The sequence below is a fragment of the Carlito syrichta genome, unplaced genomic scaffold (assembly GCF_000164805.1).
Source record: "Carlito syrichta isolate Samal-C Ts95f unplaced genomic scaffold, Tarsius_syrichta-2.0.1 Scaffold288753, whole genome shotgun sequence".
NCBI classification, from domain to species: domain Eukaryota; kingdom Metazoa; phylum Chordata; class Mammalia; order Primates; family Tarsiidae; genus Carlito; species Carlito syrichta.
The window spans coordinates 34,790-56,161 of NW_007232849.1; the positions used below are offsets into that span (position 1 = coordinate 34,790).

The window sequence follows — 21,372 nt, forward strand, 5'->3', positions numbered from 1 at the left end:
GAGTGACCAATCACAGAAACAAAGACATGAATACTGTATGTTTTCACTCATTTGTGGGCCCTGAACAATAGTCACATGAAGACAAGGGAGAGATCAGTATTCACAGGGCACTGACAGGAAAGGGAGGGATGGAGGATGTGAGGGGCACGGACAACACAGTGTACCTGGTCCACTTCCGGAGGGAGTCAGGGCCAGTGTGAAGCCCAAACTTCACCTTCATGCAGTCTACACATGTAGTTAATCCTCACTTGGGCCCCCCTCTGCATGATACAATACAATAGAATTACATAAGTCAGAACAGGCCAGAAAGGACAAGAGGACAAAGATACAAGTCATAATGAATGGTTTGTATGATGATCTTTTAAGTTCATTAAGTCTATTTGTTATCCAACAACACATAATTACATAAATATATCCAAATGGCATTCTTACTTCCTTGTAAGTTGGTAACATTTTTCCTTAATTGAAAAGCAATAATAGGATGATAAGCTAAACTTAAAATCTCTAAGAATGCAAGGAACTGGCTAGCCAGTTTCAACTGTGCAAGAAGCCAGAGTCAACACTACTAGTCAACAGCAGCAGTTTTCAGAATTTTTTTTCATGACAAACCAGTGGGTTTTCCAGGTATAAAGCTAATATCATGTAGCTAATGACTGTTAAAAAAAAAAGAGGAATATAATTTAAAGTCAGATATTTAGCAGTAAATATCATTTAATGAGGATGTATTTTCAAGAGGAGAAAAATAGAGGAGAAAAGTCAAGTAGCTAGGAGAAGTCCCAGGAGGATCCAGCTAACTGACATTCATGTACTCGGTGTGCAAGATTAAAAAGTTCCATTTTAGAATTGCTGCCAATACTTCAAAGAACATAGCTGTCTTTTTGAGTCACTTATTTGTTTCACAGATAATAGGTAAATATAGAACACTATTTCTTTTAAAAATATGATTATAAAATATACAGAAATAATTCTACAGTAATGCATTTCCACAATTAAAACATGTAAATTTTACACAACTAATTGCTGACAGCTAACACTTATAATGAATTTCACCACTGGAGTATAAATTATTTAAGCAATATTAAATGAGATAGAATGTTCTTCAAAGTGGAAGAAACGGTATGAAGCAATTTTTTTTAAGTTTGAGTCTGTTCGATTTTGTCTCATGGGTCTCATTTTTGAAACAGCGATTCTGTTTCTAAAACAAACTCAAAGCTTTTATTTTTTTTAATCTAAAATCCCATTGTCTGCTATCTGCAGCAGTTTCCAAATGGAAAAAGATGCCCTACAGCTCTGCTGGCTTTTACACAAAATATTTCTGTAAGAAGAGAAAAGCAGTTCAAAACAAGAACAGAAAAAGACAGACTGTTAAAAATATAGACTATGGAAAAATCTAAACACATGATGATTCTCCAAATAATAAATCTGCTGTTTGATTTTCCTTTGAATTTGAGCTTTAAGAGATCATACTTAATCAGCCAATAATCTGGACTTATAATTTACCATGTGTTGAAGTATACATTTGAATATTTTGTTTAACATTTGTTCAAATTCGTCATATAAGAATTACTTGATTTGTGAAAGAGGACTCTTGTTATAAACGAGGTCCCTTATTACCACACTTATACCAAGGTTGCTTTCTCTATTTCAAAAACCCAACTGTACTTGGCAAAACTATGTGTAATTGAAACCACTGAGAACATTTCTTCAATAGAAGACAACCAAAAGAATGTACTGCTCACCGGCTGCTGTTCCTATGAGTTTTTAAGAAATCGGAATCTATCACACTAGACAGATCAGGCATGGTGAGGGCTGCTCATAGACAAGACATGGGAATAGGGTGTGTGGGGGTGGGAGAGGATCCCCAAGCACCCACTTGGGTCCCTCACTGAGTCATTAAAGCAGTCCACAGAAATGCAGTACCAAGAAGGTGGAACACAAGGCCTCTTCGGGTTCTTATAAGTCTGCACATTTGGAGAAGTAAGGTAGAATACAGACCATGGGCGAGGCATGGGGCAGAGGATCACAGATGATGAGGAGTGGACTAACTGAAAGGGTCATTCCAGAGCCAACTACACAAACATTATTTCTCATCCCTGGCTATCCTTACGTGGTGGCAGTGTCATTTTGTGTTTGGGTTGGGTTCTTAAGGTTTCTGAGGTTACATTATCTTTTGGGCTTTCAGTTCTGTCACACAAATAGGAAATTAATTTTTTTCATTTAAAAATTGATAATTTTTACCACTCTCCAATTTTGACAAATATTTTCTAATTTTTTGCCATGAATAAATAACATCATAATAAACATCCTTAAGAATACATCTTGCACTCACTATATTTTTGAAACTCAAAGTCTTAGAAGTAGAACCACCAGGTAAATAAGCACAGTATTAAAACAATTAATTCCACAGAAAAGTTACGCAACTTCACATTCACACCAGAAAGCCATGTCATCACCTGTTTCCTCAAACCTTTGTGAATTTCTGCCTATATGTTAGTTTAAAGATAGTTCATTCCTGTTTGAATTTTTTAAGACTTTGCTAGTGAAAATAAATATTACTTACTGTCGATTTCTACAGAAAATTACATTGGGATTGACAGGGGTTGCATTGAATTCACAGGTCAATTTAGAGAGAGTTGCCACGTTGACAACACAGAGTCGCCAAATCCAGGGACAAAGAATAGCTCTCTGCTTACGTAGATCTTATTAAATTGCTCTCAGCAATATCTCATAGTTTTCAATATCTTATAGTTTTAAGTAAGTCTTCAACTTAAGAGTTTACTTGTAAATATTTTTCTTTTCGATGCTATTGTGAAATAACTGTTTCCTTAATTTCATTTTCAAATTCATGGCTAGTATATGAAATGTGATTGATTTTTGATATATTGATCTTATATCCTATAAGCTTGTTTAAATCATTTATTAATTTTTCTTTTATGGATTTTATGGAATTTTCAACACATGGGACTATAATATCTGCTACATTTGTACTATATTCTTTCCAATCTGGATTTTTTTGTTTTTGCTTTAAGTGCACTGGCTAAATCCTCCAATAAAGGTTGTAAAAGCAGAAATTTTTGCCTTATTCCTAGGAGAAAAAGCATTAAATCTTCCAATCATTAACTTTGTTAGCTGTAGGGTTTTCATAGACATCCTCTATTAGCTTGAGTAAATTTGCCTCAGGTCTTAATTTAAAAAATGTTTTTAAAAAGTGTTTAACTCGCCGGGCTCGGTGGCTCAGCCTGTAATACTGTGCATTTGGGAGGCTGAGGTGAATGGATTGCGTGAGCCCGCAGGTTCGAGACCCGCCTGGGCAGCGAGACCTCATCTCTACAATAAATCAAAAAATCAGCCAGGCGTGGTAGCGCATGCCTGTAATTCCGGCTACTTGGAAGGCTGAGGCGGAAGGATCGCCGGAGCCCAGCAGGTCGAGGCTGCAGTGGCCGGGAGCGGCCACTGCACTCCAGTCTGGGCAACAGAGTGAGACTCCAACTCAAAAAAATAAAAATAAAAATAAAATAAAATAAAAAGTGTTTAACTCTTTCAAATGCCTTTTATTTCCTTTGTTGGTTCGATAAAGTGATTCTGTCTTTTATTTTACGAATATGTGGTAAAATATCAGTTGATTTCTAAATGACAAAACAACCTTGGATTTCTGAGATAAATCCCACTTGATTGTGGTATATAATCATTTTATTTGTTGCTTGATTCGGTTTACTAAAATATCATGAAGGGTTTTTATGCCTATTTTCATGAAAGATATTAATCTGTAGTTTACTGGCCACATCATTGTCTAGCTTTGACATCATGGCAACACCGGCCTCACAGAATGAATTGGCAAGTGTTCCGTCTCGATTTTCTGAAAAGACTTCAAAGAATTAAAATTATTATTTTTACATATTTGATGTAATTCATCAGTGAAACCATCTGGTCCTGAACTTCTCTTTGTGAAAAGGTTTTTAATTGGCAACTAGATTTCTTATTATAGTTCAATTCAGATATTCTGTCTCTTCTTTAGACATTTTTGGTAATTAGCATCCTTCTAGGAATTTGTCTACTTCATCTAAGTTGTATGATTTGTTGGAATAAAGTTTTTGGGAAATATCACCTTATAATCTTTTCATTTTCTATAGGAACAATAGTGGTATCCTTTCCTTTTTAACTACTAACTTTGGTCATTGGTATGTCCTCACTTTTATGGTTTGTTTGTTTGGCCAGTCAAACTAAGGTTTGTTGATTTTGTTGATCTTTTCAAAGGACCAGTTTTTGACTCCATTGATTTTTCTGTTTTTCTGTATTCAAATCTTTGCTTTATGTTCTAATTTTGTTATTTCCTTTTTCTGTTTGTATAGACCAAAGCTTGCCTTGCTTTTCGTTTTCTGGCTTCATAAAGTAAAGTTTAGGTTATTGATGCTGTGTGCTTTCTTTTTCAAACTAGATATTTAAAGCTGTACATTTTTCTGCAAGCACTGTGTTCACTGCATTTTATAAATTCCAATATGCCATATTTTATTTTAATTCAGTTTAAAATATTTTCTAATTTCCCCTGCAATATCTTCTATAACCCATTAATTATTTCGAAGTGTGTGATTTTATTTCCAAATATATGGGAATTTCCCAGAATTTCTTTTGTTGTTTATTTCTAATTTATTATTGTTGAAGTCAAAGAAGATACTCTGCATTAAACTCCTTTTACATTTGAGACTTGTTTTGTGTCCAAGCATAGGGTCTATCGTGGAGAATGTTCCATGAAAGCCTGCAGTCATTGGGTGGGGTGATTTAAATCACCACCCACGTCTGAGACTCACCACTGAGCAGCACGAGTGAAAACAGACTCAAAGAAGCATTGCAAAGGCTCTGAAACTTAACTAACACTGGAATCCACCCACAGAAGATGAGACAAGACTTTTGCACTGAATTGAATTGGGTTTATACTCTGTTAAAACAAAAAATGCGACATTATCTAGAGAAATCTACAGGACTCACACTACAAGACACTCTACATATATTATTTTGTTTTCATAGTCTTTCATTCGGTAGGATTTCGTGATTCAGCCATGTGACTGTGGTATATTAATAGTTCATTCCTCTTTCCAGCTGCGGACCATTTTACTGTACATACTGCATTTTGTTTACCCTTTCACCTGTTGGGAAACATTTTGGTATGCACATTTTGAGATTTTGTGAGCAAATCTGCTGTCAATATTTGTGCAGAAGTCTTTGTCTGGACCTGTCTTTATTTATCCTGGTTAAATACATTAGAGTGGAATGACTGACATATGTTATGATATATTTAGTGTTTTAGGAAAACTGGCAGTATTCCAAGGTGGCTGTACTATTTTACACACCCTCCAGCAGTATATAAGAGTTCCAACTGCACCACATATTTGCGAATACATGACATTATCAACCAGTCTCTACCATTTTCATAATTCTAATGAATGAATAATGGCATGTCATTTTGGATTTAATTCGCATTTCCCTGATGAATGATAATCACATTGAGCATCTTTTCATGAGTTTATTAGTCGCTTGTCTATCTTCTTCTGTGACGTGCCTGTTCAAATCTTTTGCCTAGCTTTGAGTTGTTTGTCTGACCATTGAGTAGTAAGACTTCTTTTATATTTTAGATACAAATTCTTTGAAATATATACAGTGTGAGTTTTTCTTCCATTCTCTGGCTTGTCTTACTTCCTTCTGTTGTTTTTTAATGGTGTCTTTCGTAGACACCAAAAGCTTCTAATTTTGGTGAAGTGCAATGTAGCAACTTTAACTGAAATGTAATTTCTAATTATACTGCATTGTGCTTAAAAATATGTGTTCTCTGACATGCCAAGTTTTAGAAATATACCAAGGTCTACTGAGCTTTATAACTGTTTTATGAGAGTAGAGACTTAATGAGTCGTCTCTAAATGTTAAAAAGTAGAAACACAGCCGTCCTATAAACTATTATTTAGACCTCTCATTTATTTGGCTTTTGTTCCCCTGATCCGTCAAAGAGGGAGAAAGCTAAATTAAAGTATAACATAACGATCGAAATTAACTTCTCCATGGATTCCTAACATCTTTTCATACTTGGGTTGAGTACTCTTGTCTCTGGCATGCAAAAATACATCCCGCTGTCCAGTCTGTTGACTTGTATTGATTCTAACTTACGTAACAGGGTTACAGTCCCACCTTCTTTTGGTCTGAACAGGCGACACATTGTCGTCATTCTTTCCACGTGGCTTTTTGGTGCAATTTTATTTTAGTCTGTCTCTACTTCATTGGTCTCCAGTGTTCTCTACCCAGCCTTCTGTATTGTGGCTTCCGTCCTCACTTGTGGGAAGTCTTGTTTTTCATTCTGGATTGGTATTGTGTCCATATAATTTTTTCCAGAAAGAAAAGAAGTGATAGATATTATATAGGCTCTTAACATAAATATATGCCACTTATTTCGTTTCTTTGCTCTTATACATAAGTAAAGGTTTTCCTATTGATTTTGCAAGTGACTGCACCTTGATTGTGTATAAAATTGAGTCACAAGCTTTTTCTTTTAAAACTATGAAGCATTATTTTCTAATGTTATTTTTTCTCTGTTATTTTTCTAATCTCTTAGCTAGTGCAAAATTATAATTTTATTCTTGGTTTAATTCTTGTACCAGGATGTATTCAGTTTTCATTGCATGAACCGTATTTGATCTGTAGTCTCTTATAAAAGTACTACTTTTCTGAAATTTTTTTTCTGAATTCTACAGGTCATTTTCAGAAGTATGCTTTACCTTGTGGGGGCGAATGCAGCAACCTTTCCTTTTTCTACAGAATGTTTTCACAGATCCAATGTTGTCTGCTTGCTTTTTCTTCTTACTTGCCCATGAATTCTGCAAGCTGTTAACTTTACATCACCAACTCCAAGAAGTGCATTTACTGAGCCAAAGGTGACTATCACAGTCAGCTGTTCTCAGAAACCTATACTGTGGGCCTTAGCACTTTCAAATGTCTAATTTTTAACCTAAGATTCTTAACAGTATACCTAAACATTCTTGCCTGGGGCTTTTCTTCAATATTTTCTCAATTTCTTTAATTTTAGGCCTATCAGACAGCTTCCTATGCAGTTCCATTGAATATCTGGACCAGATATACATCCCAGGGTCTGGGCCTCAATCACAGAAGGGAGCTGGAAAGAAGTACACATCAATGTAGCAAGGACTGAAAGTCTCAGCTTTCCAGTACAAACTCTCAGCAGGAATTCAGCTTTCGCCTTAGGCAAACAGTGGCAAATAGAATAATGGGCTATCAGACTCTCCCTCTCAGGGACCAAATTCACACAAATCTGTATGAGTGGACATCAGAATTGAAAACTAACAGCAAAAATAAACACAGTTCCAAACAGTAAACCTTACAGGCTCCCTCAGATTCCAGCATGAAACCTTCCTTAGGGACCTGCTACCACCCAGTGTGTGCTGGGGACTCCTAAGGAAGACAGCTACGACAGAAAACTGAAACACAAGCAAGGACTGTAACATTATTTCAAATCAAGAAAAACTGAAATTAAATATGCTTGAACAGAAGAGCTTACAAATGTGGTATATACATGTGATAACATGCATTTATTGTTAAAAGGACTACACTAAATCAACATGGTTAGAGCACAGATACGTAATATTAAAAGAGCAAACAAGTATAATACTTAAAATCTGCATTTATCTAATTTTTTAAAACAGAAAAAGAAAACAATTAAATATGCCTATAACATATAATACGTACATATAATACATATTTTAATGGGCATTATATATGCACATAAAAGTATAAAGTAAACTGAAATAATACAGTTGTCCCTCAATATTCATGGGAGATTAGTTCTAAGACCCCCTCATAGATCTCAAAATCTACAGATGCTCAAGTCCCTTATGGAAAATGTCATAGTAGTCCCATATAACCTATGCACATCCTTCTGTATACTTAAAACCATCTCTAGATTATTTCTAATACCTAAAAATAATGTCTATACTTCACTTCATTCGTGTGGAAGTTTTGGGCAATTTGTTGGATTTTTTTTCCAAATATTTTTGGTCCATGGTTGGTTGACTTCACAGATGCAGTACATATAGATACTGAGGGGAAACTATACACACTAAATTAATTAAAGTGACTTTCTCAGAGGTGAAGAGGAGAGAATAAATGTGTTGAGAAATGAGTAACAATAATCTAAAACCTCCTCTGCAATGTTTTTGTTTATATAAGCATAGTATTGACAATGATTCCTTTTTCACAATGCATAAATAAGTGTATATAATAATTCCCTTTATTCTTTTACAGACTTTTTATTTTCTTTCAAAACTAAAAAATATACTACCTATCCTGTACAAGAACTAGAGACAGCCTCTCTCCTCCTGAACTGCCAGTTGAAAATAATTTGCTGTAAGTGATAAGTCAGACACTATTTATGGAACATGAAGAAACAAAGACATGCTTAACTTAAGCCCCTGTGCTACAGAAAATGATCTGTCACGGCATTTTTCTTGCAGGCTGTTCCATCCTCCCAAGGCAAGATCCATTCTTGCTATGACTGCATTTTGAGAAGGGAAATGATCATCCTGGCATTGCTTGAGGAATGATGAATGGAGAAGTACCTCTTTCTCATTCTGAATCTCCGACCCAATTGGCTCCTTTTGGTAAAGCTCTTTCAAAAAGTAAAATGCTTCTGTCATATTGAAGATGCGCACGTGCCCTCCCACTGACAGTGACCTTCGGAAAGGATGGTGTGCCTGCCTCCCTACCTGCTCCTTCATGTCAGCGTAGACTTTCTCTGAGTTCAGCTCCACCTGCCGCTTAAACTCCTCCAGAGCAGCATCTGCCTGCTGGGCTTGCAGCCTCTGAACTTCAGTCACACGAGTTAGTTGCTCCTCTTTCTCCCTAGAAAAGTACAGAAAAGCTTCAGAGTTAAGATATGAAAGAAACAAACTTGAATGAAAAAATGCTATTTAACCCTCTCTAAAATAAAATTCAAATTTCAATTTCTCAATCTGATCCTATAAGATGTCCTCATAAAAAGTTGACCACAAAAGAATTTGACTCAGGAGAAAAATATAAATTTGCAATACATGTTCTGATGAAGCAAAACTGCTTTCAAAGATTTCCCTAACAACCAATCTGTGAGAAACTATGCATCTCCATCAACTGATGAATGGATAATCAAAAATGTGGTATATAGCCATGCAATGAAATATTATTCAGCCTTTAAAAGAAAGGGAGTTCTGACCTACAGGAAGTGGATTTATTCCTGGAAACATACAATATTCCATGACTGAACCAGGAAGAAATAGAACACCTGAACAGACAAATAAGAAGCTATAAAATTGAATCGATAATTAAAAAGAGTCTTCCAACAACATCAAAAAAGTCTAGGGCCACACAGAGTCAGAGCCAAATTTTTCAGAAGTACAAAGAAGAGTTGGTACCAGTCTTACTGAATTAATTACCAAAATATCAAAGAGAAAGAGAAAGGAGTCCTTCCTAACTCATTCTATGACCAGTATCACACTGACAGCAAAAAAGATAACTACAGGCTAGCCAATATCTCTGATGAACAGAGATGCACAAGTTTTCCACAAAATATAAGCAAACAAAATTTATCAGCACATTAATAAAAAATCCATCACAATCAAGTGAGTTTTATTACAGGGATGTAAGGCCAGTTCAGTATCTATAAAACAATAAAGGTGATTCACCAAATAAAGAGAAACAACAACAAAATAATCATCTGAATAGACATAGAAAAGGCACCATCCCTTTGTGATAAAAATTCTCAACAAACTAGGCATTGAAGAAACATATCCCAAAATAATAAGAGCCATATATGAGGAGGGGGGGACCCAAAACCCCTGGAATTTATTTATTAAAAATTGTGTATTTATCCTGACATGTTTAAACTTCAGTCACCTTCAAAGTACTCTCCAATTGATGCAATACACCTACCAAGATGCTTTTTCTACCTCTCAAAATACTTTTGAACTGATCAATACTGATGCTTTTTAGTGCTTCTGCCACTTTTGTTTCACTTCTTCCATGTCCACAAAAATGTTTTCCTTTGAGAACATTTTTTGCTCCAGTAAAACACAACAAAAAAGTCTCTGGGGATGAGATCAGGTGAATAGGGAGGATGGGTCATGGGGGTGATGCTGTTTTTAGTCAAAAACTGTTGAACACTCAGCATGCTGTATGCAGGTATGCTCGTAAATCACCTACCATGAAATGGGCAAATGCATTGAAAGAATCTCCAAAAAAATTCACTAAAACTAAATGCAGCCTCTTACAACAATGCTAGCTGGTACACTGATGCCAGTGTGATCCTAGAACACTTACCTAGAGGGGGAATTCTGTACTACAGGGAGTTCACCCTCCAAAAGATAATTCCAGTTTTATGGGGGGGTGGGTAACTCCTTACATGAAAAAACCATAGCCAACATCTATTTAATGGGGAAAATTGAGAACATTCCTCCTCAGAACTGAAACAAGACAATGATGTCCACTCTCACAACTGTTTTCCAATACTGTACTGGAAGTTCTAGGCAGTGCAATCTAGCAAGGGAAACAAAAGAAGTCATTCAAATCATCAAGAAGGAAGCCAAACTATCTCTATTCGCTGATGACGTAACTATATACCTGGAAAACCCTAAAGACTCTTCGAAAAGGCTTCTAGACTTGATAAACACCTTCAGTAAAGTCTCAGAATATAAAATCAATATACAAAAATCAGTAGTATTCATATACACCAATATCACTTGAGCTGAGAACAAAATCAAGATCTCAATCCCATTTACAATAGCCACAAACAAATTAAATACCTGTAAATACACTAAAACAAAGAGATGAAAGATCTCCACAAGGAGAACTATGAAGCACAGATGAAAGAAATTGTAGATGATACAAATGGAAGAATATTCCATGCTTATGGATCAGAAGAATCAGTATTATCAAAATGACCACACTGCCCAAAGCAATCTATAAATTCAATGCAATCCCTATAAAAATATCAACATCATTTTTCTCAGAATTAGAAAAAACATCCTAAAGTTTATATGAAACCAAAAATAGTCCAAATAGTCACAGTAATTCTAAGTAAAAAGAACAAAAGCAGAGGCATTACATTTCCTGACTTCATATTATGCTACAAGATTATAGTAATTAAAAACAGCATGGGCCAGGTGTGGTGGCTCAAACCTGTAATCCCAGCACTATGGGAGGCCGAGGTGAGTGGATTGCCTGAGCCCATCGTTCAAAAACAGACTGGGCAACTTGGCAAGACCTCAGCTCTACAATAAAAATCAAAAAATTAGCTGGGTGTGGTAGCGAGTGCCTGTAGTTCCAGCTACTTGGAAGGCTGAGGCAGAAGGATCATCAGAGCCCAGCTAGTCGATGCTGTTGTGGCAGTGAATACGCCACTGCACCCCAGCCTGGATGACAGGTGAGACTCCAACTCAAACAACAACAACAACAAAACAAACAAACAAAAAAACAACATGGTACTGGTACAAGAAACCACGGGGGAAAATTTAAAAAACACCTCATTAAAAGTAGGCAAAGAACATGAGTAGGTTTTCCCAAAAGAAGACACAAAAACAGCCAACAAATGTAAAAAAATGCTCAGCATCACTAATCATTAGATAAATGCAAATTAAAACTACAATGAGATATCATTTCATATAAGTCAGATTGGCTATTATTAAAAAGCCAAAGGACAGATGTTGGCACACATATGGAGAAAAGAGAGCATTCACACACTGTTGCTGGGATTGTAAACTAGTGCAACCTTTATGGAAAACAGTATGGAGATATCTCAAACAACTAAAAATAGAACTACCATTCCACCCAGCAATCCCACTACTAAGTAGCTATTCAAGTGGGAAAAATTCATTATATAAAACAAACACATGTTTTCACTATATGATGGAGCTAAATGACCGTAAAAATGGAAATAATAGACACTGAGAATACCAATAAGGGCGGAGGTGGGAAAAGGTTAGGGTCCAGAAGTTACCTATTGGGTAAATGTTGACTCCTGGGAAATGGGTCACCTGAAGCCCAATCCCCAATGCTACTCAATACATCCATGTAACAAACAAACATTTGTACTCCATGGACTTTAAAAAAATAAAAGAAACCCTCTGTTTGGAAAAAAAAAAAAAAAGACATTAAAAATGAAAGGAATGAAAACTTTGAATAAAAAAATGAATGAATGAAATGGTGTAATAAAGTACTCCTATATACTTATGTAATAATTAGTGTATCACTTATGGATGCATCCCTGGTTAAAACTTTGAGATCATAGATTTCCTTTTAAAAAATATTATTATACTGCTTTTATAATTATAAAACGTGGAAGGCGTTAGGGCTCAGAAGTTACCTGCAGGGTTCACTATCTGGGAAATGGGCTACCTGAAACCCAACCCCACCAATACACAATATATCCATATATCAAATATACACTTGTATATTATACACTTGTACCCCTTGAATCTAAAATAGAATAACAATAAAATAATAATCGAATTAGCATGTGCATTAAATTTTCAAAATAGCACTTATTGTACATTCTTCTGGTTGCTAAAGTGTAAATATTCACTGTAAAATTTTTGAAAAATATAGACAAGCACAAAGTTAAAAATAATCTCTATTTTAAAAGTTATTTGGATTTACATTATGGTGTGTTTTTATCTAGTCTATTTTTCGTGCATATACATTAATCTTTGAAAGTATAAGTAAAACACTCTGATATACATATATATGCCTTTTTGTACATATAGGCTTCTTTGTAGCTTTTTCATACAATATTTCTAAAACATTTTATTATGTCAATAAATATTATCCAATGGCAAAAGAAAAAAGCAAGAAATGAAACTCTGATACATGCTACAACAAAGAAGACTCTTAAAAATATTAGGCTAAGTGAAAGAAATCAGTCACAAAAGGTTACATACTGCATGATTCCATTTATGTTAAAATTCTAGAGTAGGTAAGCCCATAGTGATAAAAGTAGGTTTGTTGCTGATAAGACTCTAGGGGATTGCTAACAGGTATGTTTCGGAATTAGATAGTGGTAATGGTGGAACATTCATGAGAATATGTTAAAATCCACCAAATTGCACTCTTAAAAAGGTTGAATTTTATAGTATGTGAATTATATTTCAATTTTTTTAAAAAACCAATGTACTAATAGAAAGATGTATATCTACCAGCAGTTGATCTGCAAAGGGATCAGTGCAACAAAGATACATGATGGGTGAAGTCACTTCACTGCTCTCTTGCAGATTTGCCTGAAACAACTGAAAATCATCTCATTTCTTCATACCTCGAGCTGAAATTATATAGCCAAAAGAGTCCAACAAAACAAAAGAAAACATTGTGTTGATGGAAGAAAAAAAAGGAAAGACTTTATTTTTAAATGCACACAAGTTACCAACAGCTAATTCTAAGCTCTGGTGAAGTGCCAGGCACTCTACAATAGATTTTTTTGTCTTCCCTCATCTAGTCTCACAGTAAACCTGCATAACAGTGCTGCATCCTTACTCTTACAGAACAGGAAACCGAGGCTGAGAGAGTATTTCCAAGGTTACACACCTAGAGTAACAGGTCAAGCCGAGATTCCAGCCCCAGCAGTTTGCTTCTAGAGGTCCTGCCGTGGGCTACTGCATTACGCCGCTTTCCTGATTTGCCAAGTGACGTGAGTATGGTTAACTTGGCTCATTTTCCCTAAACAGGAAGGTTTTACACACATGTAACCACTGTCCTATGACTAACTGGAATGTTGGAGAATGATGGGGAATAATTTATCTCACCCAAATCAAATTTTAGAGAAGTATCATAACGGGGGAAAAGACATTTCTAAACCATGATGCCTCTGTCTTTTAAAAAGTGAGCAAAAAGTAATTTGAGTTTTTTGGATATAAAATATCAAAATGCCAAACTTTCTCCTTCCAAAATTGAAAATCTTTCTCAAAGCTTAAGCGGCCAAAATACTGGTAAGAAAACATGTCACCTAGCTTCCATTTCAGCAAGACTCTCCTGTCTCTTTTTAATGAGGTTATATACATGTCTTTCCCCAGCCCCTGCTGCCAACCCCCACACCTGTGTTTGAGCATGGCATATCTGCAGTTAAGCAGCTCTTTGTTTATGGGACAAAAGAACACACCCTGTGTCTTTCCTTTATTTTTCCCTGTTAGTACCACCTGTGTCCATTTATCTCTTCATAAACACCCTCAGGTCCATCTACCTGACAATGACGACAATCACTGCACCCCATGATAAACAGCAGTTTTTCCACAAAATTCCTCTTCTATGTGTCTGTTTTACAAACACAGCTGCCGTTTTTATGGCCTACAGAATTTAATACTGCCCCAAGGTGTGTGATGCCGTACCCGAGAGTTCAGCCCTGCCAGATCATTTTGCTTGCCAGATGGGACTCTCAGTTACTGCACTGCATGCATAGCAAGAGGGTACGGGCTTCTGGAATTTTGTAAAAATTATTTAGCTTGTGCATTTTAATGAACAGGAGCCTGAACATCTTGCTGTCCACCATGTTGTCACACATGCTGTTAAAACAAAACATCTTTGATGTTAACTGGTTGTTAAGTTCGTAGGCCTTAATATTAGTGATGTTTTGTGCCACTTAATAATAGACATTGGGAATCCCAATAAGCATGTACATCATATGGAGACTGATTCCAGGGGCACATATAATGGACCGCACTCTGGCAGCTATAGAGGGTCACAATCTGGCCTGGTGCATTTTCACCCTGCCTATAGCAATCTTCCCAAGAACGGGTAGCCTTAAGTTGCATATAGGGTTTCTCTGGCACAAATGTTGAATAATTTGTTTGAAAGTTAAAATATTTAGATATCAAAGTACCATATGGGAGCAATATAAAGTCATATAAAAAATACTGGGGACAACTGTCTAGACCTGGGTTGGCAGGAAGATATTCTCTGGTGTAATGGTCCAAACTGTCGCAAGAAGTTGCCTGGAACACTACTAAAAAGGATTCTGAGAGGTGACTGATGAATGGTGGCCTCACGGCAAGATGTTGGGGTTAGGCAGCACAAGGGCTGTCTCTCTGCCACTCAGAGAGGACAGGAACGAGGTTTCCTTATGCTACTCAATTTTCGAGGCCCCCTTCCAAAAGCTCCTTGGAAGACCACTTCATAATTAGGATTAAAATTTATCGAAAGCTTACCTTTATGTGGTCAGTTTGTCTATAAATAGAAAAGAAAGCTAACTGGACATTTGAAAACTTTAAAAGTTTAAATAACTTAAAATTATGTACCATTAATCAGGCAACACATTTTTTAAAAATACATGACCTATGGCTGAAATATCAGCTTTGTTCTATCCCTTTTAAAAGTCAGTTATTTCATATTTTTGTGCAATAATTCACATGAGCTATTTAGTCAATATAAACACTTTCAATTTAGTAGTACAAGTCTTTTTCTCTGTAACATGTCATGCATACCTACTAAATTTAGTTCATTTACTTTATAACTAACTTATGACCACATAAATCAAAGTCATAAACTTCAACTACCATCAGTTATATATTGAGGCCTTTTTAAAAAGGTAAAACCTCGCACAATAAAGCACATTGCTTTCAAGTTTTAATTTCTATCCGGATTTACAAATAGCAAGCATTGTTGATATTCCATTGTAAGCACAGGGATTGTATGGGATATCATCTCCAGTCCCCTTCACTGGCTGAGCTGATCAAACGGTGAAGCTAAATAGCAAAGAAGCCCTCATTCAATGGACACCATTGATCTGTCCAATAAAACAATGAGGAGTACGTTAAGTTCTACTAATATTTAGATATCTCTGTCTCAATATAAATTAAATATCTGTCTTAACATAAGAGGTGGTAATAATTTTAAGGAGGGATCCATTTAGTTTCTACAAGGTGATGAAGCAGAAGTAAAAACGCTGAGTCTTTGAAACAAAGCTCTGCTCCTTGCTATCATAAGAACAGTGCTCCTTTCTTTTTTTAAACCACAATCCCAAACAGTGCGTCCTACAAGAAGAAAAAAAAGTGGGGGTGGGCTTTGAAGTTTTTTTTTCCAGTGGAACTAGTAGTGCAGCCAAATAGAAATGCAGCCTCAAATGCCTTAAAGCTGGGCCTTCAAGAAAATAAAAAGGTGGGAAGAAAAATTTGCTTTTTAGCTCTGATTTATTTATAAAGTACAGTAAATTTTCCTCATCTGAGTATATAAAGGATAAAGAAAAAAGAAGCGGCATTCTCAAACAACTACAAGTCAGCTCAGATTAAAGGATGTTCTGAAGTGCATGATTATTTCAAAAAGGGCAATAAAACCGTAGGGTCTAATGGACTACAGATTAGTATTCCTTGTGCATTATGAACAAACATTTATGTGGACTGGCCGATCTTATTCTGAAACTCTTCCTCTAGCACACTTTGATAATGATGGCTGCAATCCAACATGTATTTATAAGGCTTCACATTACAGTATACTTCATTTGCTGCCAGCTTGGCAGCTCCCCTGGAAACTCCAAGAAAAACAAAACAAAAAACTTCAAACAAGTCTGAAAAGCAGCGAGTGCTGCTATTCTCTTTCTAGCTGGGCTGAAAAATAAGACTTTCAAGCAGCAATATTACCTATATTCATGGCTGCCAACTGGTATTTAAATTGATTAGACTGAGTCCGTCAAAAACATTAAAAATAATGCCTTTCAGTAAGCATGATAAATGATTAAACTAGTTTGGCTTCTTCTCTTACCTCCTAAGACTAGTAGTCACTACTAAATTCTTGTTAAAATTAGTAAACACTGAGACATCTACACATCTGATACTTCAGGAGTCAAAGGAATGCCCAGTAAAATGGATATCAGTAATGGTTTTAATATTGAAAACATAGCTATACTTCCCCAACTGATCTACAGATTCATCACAATCAATGCATGCAGGGCCATGAGTCAACGTCCAGGAGGTAGAAAAGATAAGGGACTGATTTTCCCTCTAACTCCTGGAAGGCCCAGTTCTGACAACACCATGGGAACCCCCAAGTCTCATTCTGAACATCTGACCATCGTAACTGTAAGACAACAAATGAGAATTGTTTTAAGACACGAAGTCTGTGGTAATTTGTACAGCAGCAATAGGAACCGAATACAACTAACAACACTAATGATATTACATGTACTAAATGCAATACACCATGGGTTGTCTAAGGTACTTAAGATGTCATATTAATAACTTTCCTAACAATGCTATGGGGAAAATATGAGTTGTGAATAAGACAAATTTAAAAGTTAAATTAGACAGAGCAAAAAAATCCATTGAAATTATGTTATAATCTTCAAGTAGTTAAAGTTTTTGTGATTGTTCAGGTACTTGATACTCTCTAAGTAATATCACCAGGTTTAAAAGACAATCTAAAAACACAGATTCCTTTCCCCAAAGGGAATATTTACAGTTAACAGAAGCAAGTTTGAATGATAGGCTGAGTGAAGTTGCCCAAAAAACTATTAAGTTAATTCCAGATAACCCCCTTAACTAAGATAAATATGCCCAAGTCATCTCTAAGTTATATATAGCCTGTAGATCTATGAACCAAAGCTTCTGGAGACCAGTGGCCACTACAACTTACTACAACCAAAGAAAATTTTGATTTTCCAAGGTAAGTTCATAAGATCAGAAGGCAATATAGGTTAGACTCTGCAACGGATAATGGGGAATGAGGAAGGCCCAGACATTATCAGATACTTCCAGAGGAAGCCAGTTCATAGATAACTATTTATGAGAAGTTTTAGGGCCTTATAAGGAAATGATGATGCCAAACATTTCCACACTGCTCATATCAAAGACATTTGTCACAATATTTGACACATAATGGGTGTTCATGGTCCAGTTCAAAATATACAGAAAAAATGTGTTATCTTGAGTCACAGAGTAGGCAGTATATAAGATAACCATTTAACTACTCATGCTGAAAAAGCCAAAAATATATCCTTAGAAACAAATTAGAAATTAACAAGAGTTCTAGTAACAAATAGCAACCTCCTTAAAGAACACATATTTTCAAAGCTCACAGCAAACAAAAGAAGAGTTTTCCCTTTTTGCTTGCTCCTGAAAGAACATCAGCTCTGTTGAGCTCAAAATAGTAAGACAGATCTTACTCCCCTTAACTTAAAAGACACAAGTGTATAGGAAGCAGAGTTCTCCTACAGGAACCTTCATCCTTCCGTGGTGGATCAGAACAACTACTCACAAGGCCCTCGGGCTTTACACACTACAACAGTAGCACTGGTAGAGCCAAAAAAGCAAGCACAGTTCTCTGTGTTGTAAGCAGGTGAAGCACAATCCTGGCTCAAGGAGGACAGCATTGAGCTTCCATGAACCTAGTAGGATCCAGAACTAAATCAGAGATTTCTCTCTTGCTGCTAAGAAAAAAGCCCCCAAAAGTATGGGGGCAGCATAAAGTCCCATGGAACTCTCTTCTGACAGGAACTTTTATTGTCAATGACCTAGGCTTACCCAGAGAGCTTGCCCCCAGGGTAAACTCTGTCATAAAGAACCATGATTATTGGTTGAAGAATGTTTCTCATAAACTGAAATGAGGAATCTGCTTCAACTATTCAAAACCCTCTCAAGAGATATAGATTTCATTTAGGAGGCCTATAAATCTTTGAAGTCAGCTGGATTTGAATTATGATTCAAAAGAACTGGCTATGGCATCAACTTTCTAGCCTTCATTCTCGGTGACTTAGTTGTGTTCTAAGAGCTGAGACAAGGGTCCTTCCTGACACCAAGTTCTGAGATCTGTTCAGTCAAATACTACAGAAAACATAAAAGTATAAGACACGGTTCCTATCTTGAAGAAACTATAATCTGACAATAGGAAAGGGCAAAAATGCAATTAAAAAATCAAATAATGCAGGCCTGGGCAAGATCACTCATGCCCATAATCCCAGTACTTTGGGAGGCTGAGACAGGAGAATTACTTGAGCCCAGGAGTTCGAGACCAAGCTGGACAACATAATGAGACTTCATCTCTACAAAAAATTTTAAAAAACAGCCAAGTGTGGTAGCATGTGCCTACAGTCCCAGCTACTCAGGAAACTGAGAGGGAAGGATTGTCTGAACCCAGGAGTTCAAGGTTGCAGGGAACCATTATTGTGCCACTGTACTCCAGTCTTAGCTACACAGTCTGATTCCAACTTAAAAAAAAATCAAATAGTTGCATATTATGTAAATTAAATGTTAAGCACTAAAAGAATACAAAGAATATAAAGAAGCATTGAGCGTCTATATAAGAAAACCAATCTCAGAGGACCAAATTTATTTGTGAGGTAGAAAATAAAACTATAGTAATAAATTTAATGAAAGTTTTAAAAGTGTAAAGTTTTATATTACTTCTGCTTATAATATGGGTTCATAAATAAATCAAATGAATTCAAGCTCAACAAATAAAAAAGAAGCTAATATTTTCATGATAAAGAAACTAAATCTGGAGCAAATGATCCTTAGAGATAAACAGTCATGGTATACAGTAAAGAATAATTGCTTTAAAATCCTTAAAGTCTTTGCACCTTAAAATAAACCCCAAAATATAATGCTGTTACCTTTTATGTTTCCTATATTTCAGAAACTATTGATTAAAACTTTCACATATAAATAATACATCACATATACAAAGTTTGCATCCTTATCCATTAATACATTTGATTTCAGAGGAAGTATTACATCAGTGAGAAAAAAGGAAATAACATGTCATTTCTGTAAAATGACAAAACACAAATATTTTGGAATAAGTGCAGGACTACTTCTTGTTACCAGAAAGAGGAAGAAAGACAGTATGAGAAGGAATCCAAGCAGAATGATAAGTAAACCAATGCCAGATCAAAGGAATAGAGAAAAAAGGCTGAAATGGGAAGCTGAAATATTTATTTCCTTCAAAAACATCATCTATGCCTTGTCCCTGGGCAGTTCAATATTTCAAAGTAAGCTGTAAAATATTCTTACTTATATTCATCATGATGGACAAATACATCAAATTTTAAGTAGGCAAATTTTCTCTTTATTTTTGAAACATAAATAGGCCAGGCTTGTGGCTCAGCCTGTCATCCCAGCACATTGGGAGGCTGAAGCAAGCGGACTGCCTGAGCCCACGGGTTTGAGACAAGCCTGGACTACTTGGCAAGACCTCGTCTCTATAATAAATAAAAACTTAGCTGGGCACGGGAAGTGCACGCCTGTAGTTCCAGCTACTTAGAAGGCTGAGGCAGAAGGATCACCTGAGCCCAGCAGGTCAACGCTGGGGTGGCCGTGAGCATGCCACTGCACTCCAGCTTGGGAAACGGAGTGAGACTCCAACTCAAAAAAATGTATAAATATAGTATTTATCATATGAGAAAAGTTTTTCTGGTTATTATAAATGATTTCTAATGAATATAAAATGAAAAGTCACAAAAGATATTTTCCATTACTTTAAGTAAGTGATGATGCTACAAACTATGACATTTCTAACAAACATAATTTTTAAATATTTGCAAATGATTAGGTAGAATAAATGTTTATTGAAGTTCTACTGTGCTTATTACAGTTTAGGGACGTTCACATATTATTTCTTTAAATTATATAACCATAATAGAAATTTTTGCCTTTTTTTAAAGATGAAAACACTGAAACGTAGAAGAGTTAAATGATTTGCCCAAGTTAATGTAGTAAATGGCAGAATAAGAAATTAGGTCAGACACAGTGGCTCACATCTGTAATCCTGGTACTTTGGGAGGAAGAGGTGAAAACATTGCCTGAACCCAGGGTTTGAGATCAGCCTGGGCAACATGGCGCGACCTTGTCTCTACAATAAATAAACAAAACTAGCTGGACCTGGTGGTTTTTGTCTGTATTTCCAGCTACTTGGAAGGCTGAGGGAGACGGATGGCCTGAGCACAGGCCAAGGCTGCAGTAGCCGCAAATGTGCCACTGCACTACAGTCTGGGCAACAGAGTGAGACTCCAACTCAAAATAAATAAATAAATAAATAAAAGATAAAAGAAATTAAATCAATACATCTGACTTTAAAGTCCAAAGTGGTTTCACTACATTATGTCATTTCTTTAAATCTGTACTCTTTTTTTTCACTAAATTACTGTTTGACGTTAGTTGAATTTACAACAAAGTGCTTACTGTAATTTATCCTTAAATACAAACATTTGCATATCAAATCAGTTTTAAAATATGTGAAAACTAAAATGTTCATTAAGTATTTACTTAACACTTATTATATGCCAGGAGTTGTGCTCAGTATAAGAAATGCAAAATGATCGAGACATTGACTCTGTTTTCAATATGGGAAAGAAGAAAGTGTGCTGTTTTCAGCCTGACA

General features: G+C 35.9%; 1 protein-coding gene across 1 annotated transcript in view; it reads right to left on the minus strand.

Annotated features, from left to right (window-relative positions):
• Positions 1 to 21,372, minus strand: part of LOC103255947 (centrosomal protein of 112 kDa-like) — a 123,488-nt gene that overhangs the window by 34,204 nt on the left and 67,912 nt on the right. Inside the window, exon 7 of the mRNA XM_021710370.1 lies at positions 8,760 to 8,895. Within this exon, the coding sequence (XP_021566045.1) occupies positions 8,760 to 8,895 (136 nt within the window). The remainder of the gene's footprint in view (positions 1 to 8,759; positions 8,896 to 21,372) is intronic.